We start from the raw sequence: 12,607 nt of genomic DNA, 5'->3' as shown, positions 1-12,607 counted from the left end.
GACTACGTCTCATGCTACCACTAGAGTGACAGCACTGCCAGCATTCAAAAGTTACCAAACCATCAGCCAGAAAGCATAGGAACTGAGAAGTGGTCTGTGGTCACCACCTGCAGAACCACTCCTTTATTGGGGATGCCTATGCTTTCCACCTGTTGTCTATTCCATTTGCACAACAGCATGTGAAATTGATTGTCAATCAGTGTGGACAGTTTGATTTCACAGAAGTGTGATTGACTTGGAGTTACATTGTGTTGTTTAAGTGTTATTTTTTTGAGCAGTGTATATTCGTAAGACATGCTTTTCTCTATTGTGTTCGATAAACATATGGCGCTCACAGGAGTTTATCCAAAATAAATATTTCGACAGTGGCCAGATAGGTGCAATAGATGACATAAAGACCTTTTCTATCAATAAATTGACATTTCTTTTAGGGGAGTCCATCTTTCCTCATATTTTTGTTTGTTTTATACAAGCAGTAATTATAATTTTATTTCAACTTAACTTTCTTAGTAAAATGTTTAACTTTAACACTGAGAAAGATTGCTTGACTAGAATCTAGATTCTAGATCTAGACTAGAATCATTTGCATTTGTTGTTTTTTTGTTTGATTTGATTATATGCCATCAAGTTGGTGTTTATCGTATTGTCCCCTTGTTTTTACATTATACTAATACAATGCATTTTGCACTTATGAGCCTTTTAAGTCTCCAATATCAGCGTGTCTGCAGACAAATCCTTCACATGCAAAGATTTGCACATTAATCTAAACTCTCTTTAAATATTTTTAAAGCTAAAAGAGATATATCTTAAATAAGAAACTATTATAATATAAACCAACAACATTCAGACACACATCTTTATTTCCAAGACTACCTCAGAGCCTCACTTGAGCCCTGCGGCATTTTTATAAAGTAAACATTATGAGTGGCTGGAATGCAGCGCTTAGTTAGAAATGTTCCTGCCCAAAGACAACGGGGAACAAATATGGTCAAAATGGAAGCGTAAGACTTCAAGCACGGCAACAGATTTTGATTTTCTGAAATCTCCACCAACATTCATCAATAGCAGAATCTCTTTTTGGCAAGGCAAATCAGCAGTGTAATTAATATAATAAAATCAGTTACCATTTTATATATTCCCTCCAAACAGAACATAGTATACTACATTTAAATAACCCTTTTCAAGGAAATTCAGTAATTCAAATAATCTAAAGACATTGCTGAAAATTAGCATAGAGCAGGGTTCCCAAACACTGAGGTGTACCTCCCTTGTGGCAGTGCAGAGTCCAGGTGAGGTGCAAATAACCTTTTAGTTATAAATTGTTACAGCTTCCCTGAAATTGAATTATATATATATATTTATTGTTCATTTGTGTCCATGTTGTCGTTTGTATTTTTAGGGGAGCGGTATACATTAAGATTACAGTAAAGGAAGGTGTGATGGCAAAAAAATAGGAATCTCTAAGGTTGTATTAATGAAGGAACTGATGAGATACCGTATCTATTTCAGTGTGGAAAGCAGGATCCTCTAAGTAACCAAATTGTCCAAGCAAGGACAATATCATGGAAAAAAATGTGATTTATATCTTTTATGAAAACTGGCAAACTAGGCCCTCATCCAAATAACATTACTGCAAATTACCCATAATAACTACAACAGGAAGCCAATAGTCCGGTCTCTCTTTCATGCAAATCAGATTATAAACCACCCTGAAATCAAATTTGGGGATAACATGTGCCTTCTGCATCCATCAACAAGAGATGATAGGGGAAAGGTAACAATCTTTAATGGTTACATTATACTTCAGGAACTGTATTATAATCGTGATCTATAACATACACAAGGAACTACCTTTTTTCTTCATAAGAGGTAGGAGCATTGAACTACCCAGTAGGAGTAGGAATACCCACCCATATACTCTCTTGGTTTACTTATGTTTGTTATGAAGTGGGATTTGCTGGACATTGTCTGTCTGTTTGTATATGTGTATGTCAGAGATTTCCTCATGTGATTTTTTTTGATGAACTTTGCTACTCCCGTTTTTTGAGAAATACAAATGACAGTATTGGGATTGAAGGATTTTGGGCTGAGACCTCTACCTTCCCTTCCCTTCCCTCATGTGAAACAATAGCTGACATCTCTGAATTAAAAAAAAAATGAATTATTTTCTTAGAAGTCAGAGATGGGCATTTATGGGAATGAATCAGTATTTACAGTAATTTTTTTCTTTTTTTAAAGTTAAAAAAAGAATTACTATACACTATTGGGGGCGACGCTGTAGAAAGTAACATTGGGAAGTACATTTCTACACACAGGATCTTCTAATAGTAGCTTTATTATTCAATGTCATAAGCCATTTCAAATAAATAATATTTTAAGGACATATTTTAGAAATCTTTCCTAACAAGCAAATAACACAGTTCTTTTCAGTTTCGTAAATCATTTTTACTGTGTATTTATAATTTTTTCTTGTACAATTATTTCCCGAGCACCATATAAATAATGTAATGGATTGTGTGGTTTCATGGTTCTTTAAAGATTAACATTATTACAGTGTCTGTGGTTGCTTGCATGCATGTCCATTTCAACAGATGCCTTGAACAAAGTGCCATCTGGGAAGGGCAGAAGCCTCTTAATTCTTTGTCTGACTGCTCTGCAGAAGTAGTGGAGTGATTTCCTACCTTTTAAACACAAATCCACACCCAAACAGCTTTTTAAGAAACTAACCAATTAATGCTAAATCAACTTCCTAACAGGGGTCCCCAAACTCTTAAGCTCATCCAACCCTTCATGAAGCTTTGGATTGTTCAGCGACACTCAAATATTATATTTAATACATAATTTAATAAATAATACTTTAATAGTACTACAAATAATAATTTAAAAAGTCTGGTTAGTGAATGTGGCAATGCCTGGAGACAGCAGAAGAGAAGAGAAAGAACCAGAGAAGATAACAAAATACAAAGACCTGCAAATAGAACTAGAACAACTGAAAAAAGAAAGCAAAGGTGGTGCCAATAGCCATAGGTGTCATGGGTGCATCTCCAAAAAGACTAGACCACCACTTGAACACCCATCGGCATTGACAAGTTCACCGTTAAGTCAATTTCAAAAAGCAGCTTTACTCAGAACAGCATATATATCTTGCGATGATACATCTCTAACACCATAAAACATCCACATCTGCCTTGGGAAGGACTGGATAGGATAGGTGGATTAAAAATGCCAAATCCAGTCTGAACATCTGGCTGACTCTGTGATGATGGACTCTTGCTGGTGGCTGACCATCCAACCTTGGATAACACAGCCTCATCTCTAGCCACCTTTTTTTCAAGATTGGAAAGACTGGAGTGGAGTTTTACAGACAACTGATCTAATGACCTTTTATCATTTATCGACCATTTACTGACCCCCTATTCTCTTTTTTCTCCCAGCCAGGGGTGAAATCCAGCAGGTTCTGACAGGTTCTAGAGAACCAGTAGTGGAAATTTTGAGCAGTTCGGAGAACCGGCAAATACCACCTCTGACTGGCCCCCGAGTGGGGTGAGAATGGAGATTGTGCAATATCCTTCCCCCAGGAGTGGGGTGGGAATGGGGATTTTGCAGTATCCTTTCCCTGCCACGCCACCAAGCCACACCCACAGAACCGGTAGTAAAAAAAATTGCATTTTACCACTGCTCCCAGCCCTTTATTGACTCTTGGAGGGCGACACTGATCACTGGGGAACCCTACTGTAGTCTGTCACTACTCCCCCCTCCCCTCCACTTCATCCTTCTCAGGGATAGAAGCGGCGAGACCCGGCTCCTTTAACGAATACAGAATTCGCCTCCAGCGCCCGCCTCCTCCAATCAGGCAAAACAGGAAGCCCTCCCCTCCCCTCCCTCTCTCCCCTTCGCTAGAGCGGCCCCGACTCAGCCCGCCCGCCTTCTTCCTGAAAGGAGAAGTAGCCCAACCCGCTTTCTTTCCTTCGCTTGAAGGAACGCCAACGCCCCCCAGCGACCCGGGCTTTCCGCGGAAGGCGAGCGAGCGGATTGGAGGACGCCGGTCACGTGCCCTTCGTTTGGTGGCGTCATTCGTCTCTGCGGCGCGCGGGAGAGGGCGTGGCGAAAGGAACTGATTTTTTTTTTTTCCCCGGCCGGCCCGGGCTTGAGGGCGGGGGGAACTTCTCCTGTCAGTTTCAGGCCGCTCCGCGTCGCTCAGGGGATCTTGCCTGCCTCGGTTGTAACGTGCGCGTGAGGAGCAGCGATGCCTCCTCCGCCGCCGCCGCCATGAAGGAAGCCCGCGCGGGTCAGTGAATTGGCGGGGATTGGTGAGGAGTAGCTGAGGTGAGGAAGGTGGCGGAAGGAGAAAGAAAAGACGGCAGGCGAGCATGCAAAAGAGCAGGCGGGCAAAATGGAGATACGGAGGGGAAGGGAAGGAGCGGCGGCGGCCCGGGCTGTGCCGCAGGTGTTCGCGGCTGACCTCGGGGCAGAGGGAGGGCAGGGAAGATAAGGGCGTTTCTGGTTAACCAATCCCGGACTCTTGTTAATATATTGATCCCTCCACAAACAGGATTGCATCCCGCCTTTTATAGTGGCGTTTCGCTTTATTTATTAATTGATTTTTATTATTATTATTTTGCTAGCCTGAATTACTTCTCTTGGGCGTGGAAAGACGGTATAGGGTAAAAAAATGGGATGAACCTGGCCACCCGTTTTACTTTGAAAAGCACGGCGGCGAGGTTAAACAACGCGGCCCTCGAAACATTTACTCAATTTCCCTTGGTATTTTTTGTAGAAGTCGGGGCACACCCGTGGTATAAATACGTATGAGCTCCCAAAATGACAACCCCAAAATTTGCAGGGACCAAATCAAATGCATTTCTATTCAGTTGCAAAATGCCTTCATACATGAGCCCAAAATATGTGCGTACTGTATATGTGCATAATGTATGTATGGGATCTTAGCCTTACAGTCGCCACCCGTTAATAAGCACCCGTTAATTTAATAAGCATAAGCATTTTTTAAAAATCTTTTTCCTGGTGTACATCTGGTAATTTGATATATATTTACCATGCTAAGTTTTGAATTGCTAAGGATTGTTTATAGTAGGGATTTTCACTTTCGTTTGCACTATAGGGCCTATTATATATAATTAATTGGATGCTGTAATATAAAAGTGTGATGGCTATGAAAGAAATTACATATTTGCATTCCAATAGAATATTATATATTAAACCAACTCCAAATTTGCAAAAATATGCAAGATCTCAAAATTTGTTCAGGTTTAATAATGGATGTATATAGGCTAAATAAAAGGGTAGTTCTAACATGGAGTTGGAAATATTAGTATATTTGTTTGGGGGAGGGAACTAATAGTTGTACAATATAATACTTATAATTTTAAGCTGTGTGAAGCTTTAATATTTCATGGGCAAATCATATTTACTTCATCTTTATAATACTGAGATTATGTTACTGAGTTACTTTATAGTATTTCAGTGACTGAGAATATTTTTGAAATTCCTGGGATTCAAAGATCTTTCTAAAATATATATTTAGCTTATATTTGAAATATAAAGCATGTACAGTTTAAGTAAATCATAACAAATAAATAGCAAATATCAATATATGTAACCATTTATTTTAAATTTACATCAAGAAGAAGCATGTTGTCAAAAGCATTGATAAAGACAAAATAGCAAGAGTTTCTCTACTTGCTTCTTAGGCTATATAGTGGGAAGCCAATATCGTTATGATGGAATATAAGTATTGGGTGAAAAGAGCAAGGAAAAGTTTTAGCTAAATGTTAGATAATACCGGCTTGATTGCAGAGGCTGGATAGTGTAATTGGAATATTATTCAATTATGTAGCATTTAAAACCTCTTCAAATTGTAAAAATATGTGATTTGGGGTTCTGTATTATGACAATATTCATTAAAAATCTTCATCATGCTCAAGAAGAAAGTTGCAGGAAGTTTTTTTCCCTACCCAAATAGTAGGGAAAGTTTACCATGGTGGCTGTAGAGAAGCTGATAGGATATTTTAAATGCAGATGGTGAATTGAGTAAATACAGGCAAAAGCTAAAGTATCAATTAAATATTCTTTAAGTAAACAAATGATGAGCACTAGAAACAGTAGAGCTAATTTTTTATGTCGCCATCTTCTCGCCAGCTGAATTTTTGCAGCCAAATAAAACAAGACTATTCCTTTTTAGGCAGAACAGTTTGAAGACCTGCTCCAGAATGCTACTTATACAGAGAAAACCTTGTTTTGTATCATATAGGAAAGGTAATTATCTCATTTTCACTATGATGGCTTCCTTATAATAAAGTTTGCACCCCAATGTAGACTATTGTTATCACACTTTTATTTCCATATGTATTTTTATTAAGATTACAATTAAAGTAAAATAAAGAATACAAACACACAAAAAAGAAAGAAGTAATTTCCCCCCTCATGTGGACAAATACAAACAATTTTGATAACTTATCTTCTTTTAAGCTATTATTATCACATCTTGGCAGGTGATGCTGTCTGAGAAAGCAGCTTGGATAAACTAACCTACAAACTGGTAGCTTTTAATGAATACGTGCCCCTGGTGCACATATTTCCTCTTTTTCAAAATCCAGCCTTATATTATGCTAGCTTCCAATTCTGGGTTTATTTGCCAGAAAATATTCCCATTTCCATTATCTTTTTATTTTTTCCTAAATTAGCCTCTTCTAGTGCTAAACTGACATGGGATAAAACTTCTGTGTTTTATTTTTTTGTTGAATTGAAATTAGGAAATGAGAGAGAGGGAGAAAGCTTCAGGGAAATTCCATGGAGAATTTGAAAATGAAAACATGAAGAAAATGGGTAAAAAGAAATGTAAGAGAAAGATTTAAAATGATTGCTAATGACCTGCTTTTGGGCAAACAGGAATGTGGCTGGAAAGGCAGGTTTACAGACAGCTCAGCAGAAGACTTATGCAACAAATGTTAATTACTTAATAGAGAAAATAAAGGTAATTCAACCATAAAAAAGCAAAAAGTTGAAATGGTTTGCATTTCAGGCTACTGCATAATCCAGGTTTCTTTGCCAGATTACCTGGTTACCATGACAGTTTTATTTATTGATATTGCAGATGATAACGTTTATACAGATATACACATAGGAAGACAAAACAATATTTGTCTGGCAGTGCAAAAAAATGAATGTAGGCTCCAGTTGAACTCCTTAAGGTGTCACATTAGAAAAAGTCCTCATTCTAATATCATGCCTTGCTTCATTAGAAGAAAATGGAGAATACAAGGAAAGCTGAGATTCCTTAAGTTTTAAAAGAAGAGGATAGCATTTCAGATTGATCTCAGAAATAAACTTCAAGGAATTTGTTCCATTAGGTATTATATATTGTCAGAGATATCACCTAACCAGCTACATTCTGTATTTAACTACAGTTTTTCAATTGTCCTACATTGAAGCAGTCCTGGTTTTTGCAATATGCAGGCCAACCAGCTAAACATTTGTTAATTTTCATAATATTGTAATACAGCATATTACAACTGGCTTCACCATTGCAGAAAGTTGTAGTAGGAATACCTTCATACTCAGAACACTAAAAATACCAGTGTTTCTCGTCTTGATTGGTCCAGATAGAATTGCTAAATAATGAGTGGAAAATGTGTAGTAGTTAAGTTTGCACCTCTCCTCATTACTAATCAATACAATAGGTGCCTTAGTGGGAGGAGCATTATTCTGCAACTAAAGGATCTCCATTCTCTCTTGACCATGGTCTTCATCCTTCTTCTTTTTTTTTTTTGAAAGTGATATTTCTTTAAAGAAAAAAAGGATAGGTATTTACTCAAGGTTGGGAAAGGAAAACCAGAAAAAGGAACTTAGAACTAGAGTAGATTTGAAGCAATTTATCTATTTGTTTAGCTGAGTGAAGTGCAGAAAGATAGCAAAAAAAAAAGTGCAACACCTGTGGAGTTTTTCCATTTAAATGTTGTGCATGATATCTATTTCTCCATTGGACTGACTGACTTTACTCCCTTCTTTTACATTGAATAATAATCAAGGTGGATATGATTTAAATCAAGTTGATTTAAATCACTAGTAAAAAGGCTTAATTTAAATCAACTCGATTTAAATCATAATTTTTAAAAAGCAACTGTCATCTCTGTCCCGCAGCGGTTCTTCTGACCCGCTGTTGATTCACCGGACAGTCCCATTCACTTTAATGGGATGCCTGGTGATGCGGCAGTGACACAACAAGGTGAGGGACGTGGTGGCAGCAGGTGAATGGATGCCCGCTAACAGGCACTGCCATGATGGAACTGAAATGACAGGTACTCTTTAAATTAAGGACTCATTCTTGCTGGTAGTTAGAATCTTTATTATTATTTGCAAACAAAACGAAGGTTTCCTATTTAGCTTGCAGAGCTTGGATTCATTGAATGAGTTTACAAAAAATGTAAATATTGCAGAATATGCAGCCTCATGCTACAGAACTAAGTTCCATTTTATGCTGAATAATCTAAATTATTAATGTATCTTAAATAGAAAACTATCTTTAGATTTTTACTCGAAAAGCATTTAATTAAAACAAATTTGATAAAATCAAAAAAATCTGATTTAAATTTGAAAAATCTGATTTTTTTTTTAAATCATCGATTTTTATCCACTCTGATAATAAGTATTAATGGTCCAGTTTTGTGTAGCGATTAAAACACCAGACTAGAAACTGGGCAACCACGAGTTCCACATTAAGCACAAAGCTAACTAGGTAACTTTGGGCCAATATCCCACAGCCCTAGGAAAACGGCAATGGCAAACCACTTCTGAAAAACCTTGCCAAGAAAATTGCAGGGACTAGTTCAGGCAATTTGCCAGGAGTCAACACTGACTTAGGGATACATAAAAAATAAAACAAAAATAAGAAATTAAGGTAGACAGGATAAAACAAGATAAGAAATAAGTATTTGGAAAATTTAAATAAATGCAGACTTAGTCACTAGCTGTTGCTAAATCATATTTTAGTATAATGTATTTGACTGAATAAAATGAATTGACAAAAAAGGAAAACAAGTTTTAATAAGGCAAAACAAAAGCAAACTGAAGTACATTAGGCCCTTATTTTTATTTTATTTTTTCCTTTAATTTGGCTTGCTGTTTTTTCATTCTTCATTAATTGGAGAAAAATAAGTTCTTTAGGCTGGTTAATTTTTTAAAGATGTTGGAAATCTCAATTGTGTCTCTGCATCTGTTATTTTATTTGAATCTAAAGGACAGGCTAGCTCTGTGGAAGTCAAAATGTTTTTATTTTTTAATGAAATTAATTTATTACTAAAGGGAATAAGGGACCTGTTGCCGGAATGAGGTATATTGTAAAATGCTGATAGGCATTATATATAAAATGTCTAAATATTAATTCAGTTGAGAAGACACTGAACAAAGAGAAATGGTACGTCCCTTGGGAAGGAGTATAGTATCAATTGGTTGGCTGAGATCCTGGAAATTAAATATTTTCAAATCTTTTATAATGCAAGCTATAAAAATATTTTCACAGTGCTTTATTTATTACAAGGAAAGCAGAAATTGAAAACATATTCATAGTACTTTTGAAGTAAGATGTTCTCTGAAACTTAGCATAAAACAGAGTCTTTTCAGAAAACTAATGAAGAGGCAAGTTAAACCTCTTAATGTTATTTTTTTTTAACCTGAAATGAAGACAAGTAGATTTTGGCTTTGTTCAATCACCTTTGCTTCTTATAGGAGAAGAGAATACCTATGTGAGAACACAACAAGCAGCATGGCGGATTCAGAAGACCTTTTGCTTAAAAAGGCAAAGGCAGATCAAACTGGTAATCGCATTGTAAAAGTTAACTCAGGCAAACATTACTTATGTGGTTATTGTGCAGCCATTACAAACATTGCAATAACTTTCCCAATCCAGAAAGTCCTCTTTCGTCAACAGCTGTATGGGGTACGAACCAGAGATGCAATATGTCAGCTACAGAAAGATGGAATCAGAAATTTGTACCGAGGTATCCTTCCTCCGCTGATGCAGAAGAGCACAACCTTGGCATTGATGTTTGGCCTATATGAAGATTTGTCTTCTGTGCTCCTCAGACACATAAGTGCACCTGAAATCTTTGCCCGGAGCTTAGCAGCTGTGCTTGCTGGGACCACAGAAGCTGTCTTGACCCCTTTTGAGCGTGTGCAGACACTTCTGCAGGACTACAAACATCATGACAAATTTACAAACACCTACCAAGCTTTCAGAGTTCTTCGAGAGCATGGGGCCAGGGAATATTATCGGGGCTTGGTGCCAATCCTACTTCGGAACGGTCCTAGCAATGCTCTCTTTTTTGGCCTGCGAGGGCCCATCAAGCAATGCCTACCAGAAGCAACAACTTACAGTACTCATCTGATCAATGATTTTATATGTGGAGGGGTATTGGGTGCTATGTTGGGGTTTCTGTTTTTCCCTGTGAATGTTGTCAAAGCCCGCATGCAATCACAGATTGGTGGGGAATTCCAGTCTTTTTCCACAGTCTTTATGAAGATTTGGCTGGAGCGTGACAGGAAACTGACGCATCTCTTCCGAGGGGCCCATCTAAATTATCACCGGTCCCTGATTTCTTGGGGAATAATTAACGCAACTTATGAATTCTTGCTTAAATTACTATAATTGGTTATTAATTTTCTCTCTTCGGTTGAGCATCGGACAATCCTGAACTGTCAGTTTCCAGAATATAATGGGAAAACACTCGCACGTATTTCTTGACTCCATAACATTTGAGAAACTAAATTGCCAACAAATGGTGGTTTCGGTTGGTATGGATATCGGCTATTTAAACAGTGCCTAACTAGTTCAAAATATAATTGTATTCAATCTTGTTCTTGGCCTTCCAATCTATGGATATGGCAGCTGTATGACTAAAACAATTAACTGAGAAGTTTCTTGAAATATGAAGCCAGCGGGTTGATTCACTCAAAGCATAATAAAATTTCATGCTGGCCTATGAAAATTTGCTCCAGGTCACCTTCAGCTTTATTCAACTAACACTCCTGGTGATCCAAAGAATGCACTTCATAGAAAATAGCAGAGCAAAAAACCCTGATATTTAATTTGTTGCTTGACCATTTGTAACAAATGGTAGCATTTTTTTTGTAATAAGTGGACCTTGAGTTTCCATGAAGCTTCATGTTCCCCCTCTCGTTTTTTTTTTTTTTATGATGATGATGATGATGAATATTATTGTACTTTGAAAAGAGACTGCCAAATGTAGAAGAGAAAACTCTTGTTCTAAAACAGGCTCCAAGTAGTTTTGGAGCACTACTGATGCAAATGACATCTTGTCAAAATTAGTATTAAATTTTAGAAACTGGTGGATGTAACGCTACTATTAAATAGTGGGTGTTGACTATGGAAGAAAGAGAAAAGCACTGAAAAGCTTTAAAATATTCTTCATCTTGCACTGTCACTGAATTTTTCAATGTCAATTAGGTGTTTAAATTATTAATTTTGGTGAAATACTCAAATCCAGGGTGGTGGTTTCTTTTACACACACACACACACACACACACACACACACACACACACACACACACCCTTTTCAAGTTTATAAATTTTGGTACAAATTTGGTAAACTAACCAAAAGTAAACAGGATAAAATTCCAGGTACTATTTACTGATAAAGTATAAATGATTGAATGAGTTATACTCTACATCAACCTAAGGTCTAGTGAAGCAGAATTGTTGCATACCAAAATGAAATGTTTATTGCCATTTTCCACAGTATTTTACTCTGTTGAAAAAGAAATTACAGAGCTATTTCACACACCACTCAGGAGTGTTTATGCTGAGGATATATGAGTTTGCAAAAAGCTAGCTTGCCCTTTGCTTTTCCTTTAATGTAGATTTGTCTTCATACAAGAAACTCTGGCATAAGAGATTCATCCATCCACTTAAGTGACAAAATTGCCTAAATCCCTCCTTTATATATAGCCTGTCCATTCTCTCTATGAACTTGTCTGAAGGACCATGCACATATTAAAAAAGGGACAAAAAAAAGTCTCTGCACACATTACATATGGCTTCTGTGAATTTTTAATCATGCCAATAAACATACACATGTACAAAATAGTAAGCAATGGGTGAGTTAGGAAGAGGAAATTCAGCCAAAATAATCATTTTGGCTGGAAGATTTTGTGCAAATAGATGGTAATATTTCCTATTTATGATTTATAGGAAAGCTCTCCCAAACTCTGTTGATTGTTCTCCAAGTGTTAGAATTATTTTCTTAAAATTTAGATAACAGTAGGTTTAAGATGGTAGGGCTTTTAGTTTATTTTGCCTTATTGTCCCTCCCCCTACAAGAGTGCCCCAAATCAAATATTAATTGATGATCTAGATTTCTTGATGCTCAAGATACTTAGCTTCACAGTTGGATTGCCAAGCACAAAATGAAAGAATGCTTACTATTTTGAATGCTGTAATTATAGATATATATACATAAACAAAATGTCTGTTGAATGTTTAACTGGTCAAATATAATTCTGCCAGAGGGATTTTTTTTTTTTTTTGGTAATTTCCTTTGGTGGAATAAACACAAGTAAATCCAGTTTCCTGAAA

General features: G+C 36.9%; 1 protein-coding gene across 3 annotated transcripts; it reads left to right on the top strand.

The window, feature by feature from the left end:
- The first annotated feature begins 4,152 nt into the window (after positions 1 to 4,152).
- On the top strand, positions 4,153 to 12,607 carry SLC25A51 (solute carrier family 25 member 51). Of its 3 annotated transcripts, XM_070935428.1 has the most exons (4): positions 4,153 to 4,326; positions 6,200 to 6,273; positions 9,742 to 9,830; positions 9,923 to 12,607. In XM_070935428.1, the coding sequence occupies exons 2-4, from the start codon at positions 6,228 to 6,230 to the stop codon at positions 10,658 to 10,660; spliced, it is 873 nt and encodes a 290-aa protein (XP_070791529.1). In that variant the 5' UTR covers positions 4,153 to 4,326; positions 6,200 to 6,227; the 3' UTR covers positions 10,661 to 12,607. The 3 variants fall into 3 exon arrangements, with proteins under 3 accessions (XP_070791529.1, XP_070791528.1, XP_070791527.1); XM_070935427.1 differs by having other exon boundaries at positions 4,153 to 4,288; positions 9,742 to 12,607; XM_070935426.1 differs by having other exon boundaries at positions 9,742 to 12,607.

The sequence above is a fragment of the Pituophis catenifer genome, unplaced genomic scaffold (genome assembly GCF_029215685.1).
Source record: "Pituophis catenifer annectens isolate HBS135680 unplaced genomic scaffold, rPitCat1.0.hap2 SCAF_2, whole genome shotgun sequence".
Taxonomy (NCBI): Eukaryota; Metazoa; Chordata; class Lepidosauria; order Squamata; family Colubridae; genus Pituophis; species Pituophis catenifer.
The sequence above is the reverse complement of the archived record's forward strand: the minus strand, read 5'-3'. Positions and strand labels throughout refer to the sequence as shown.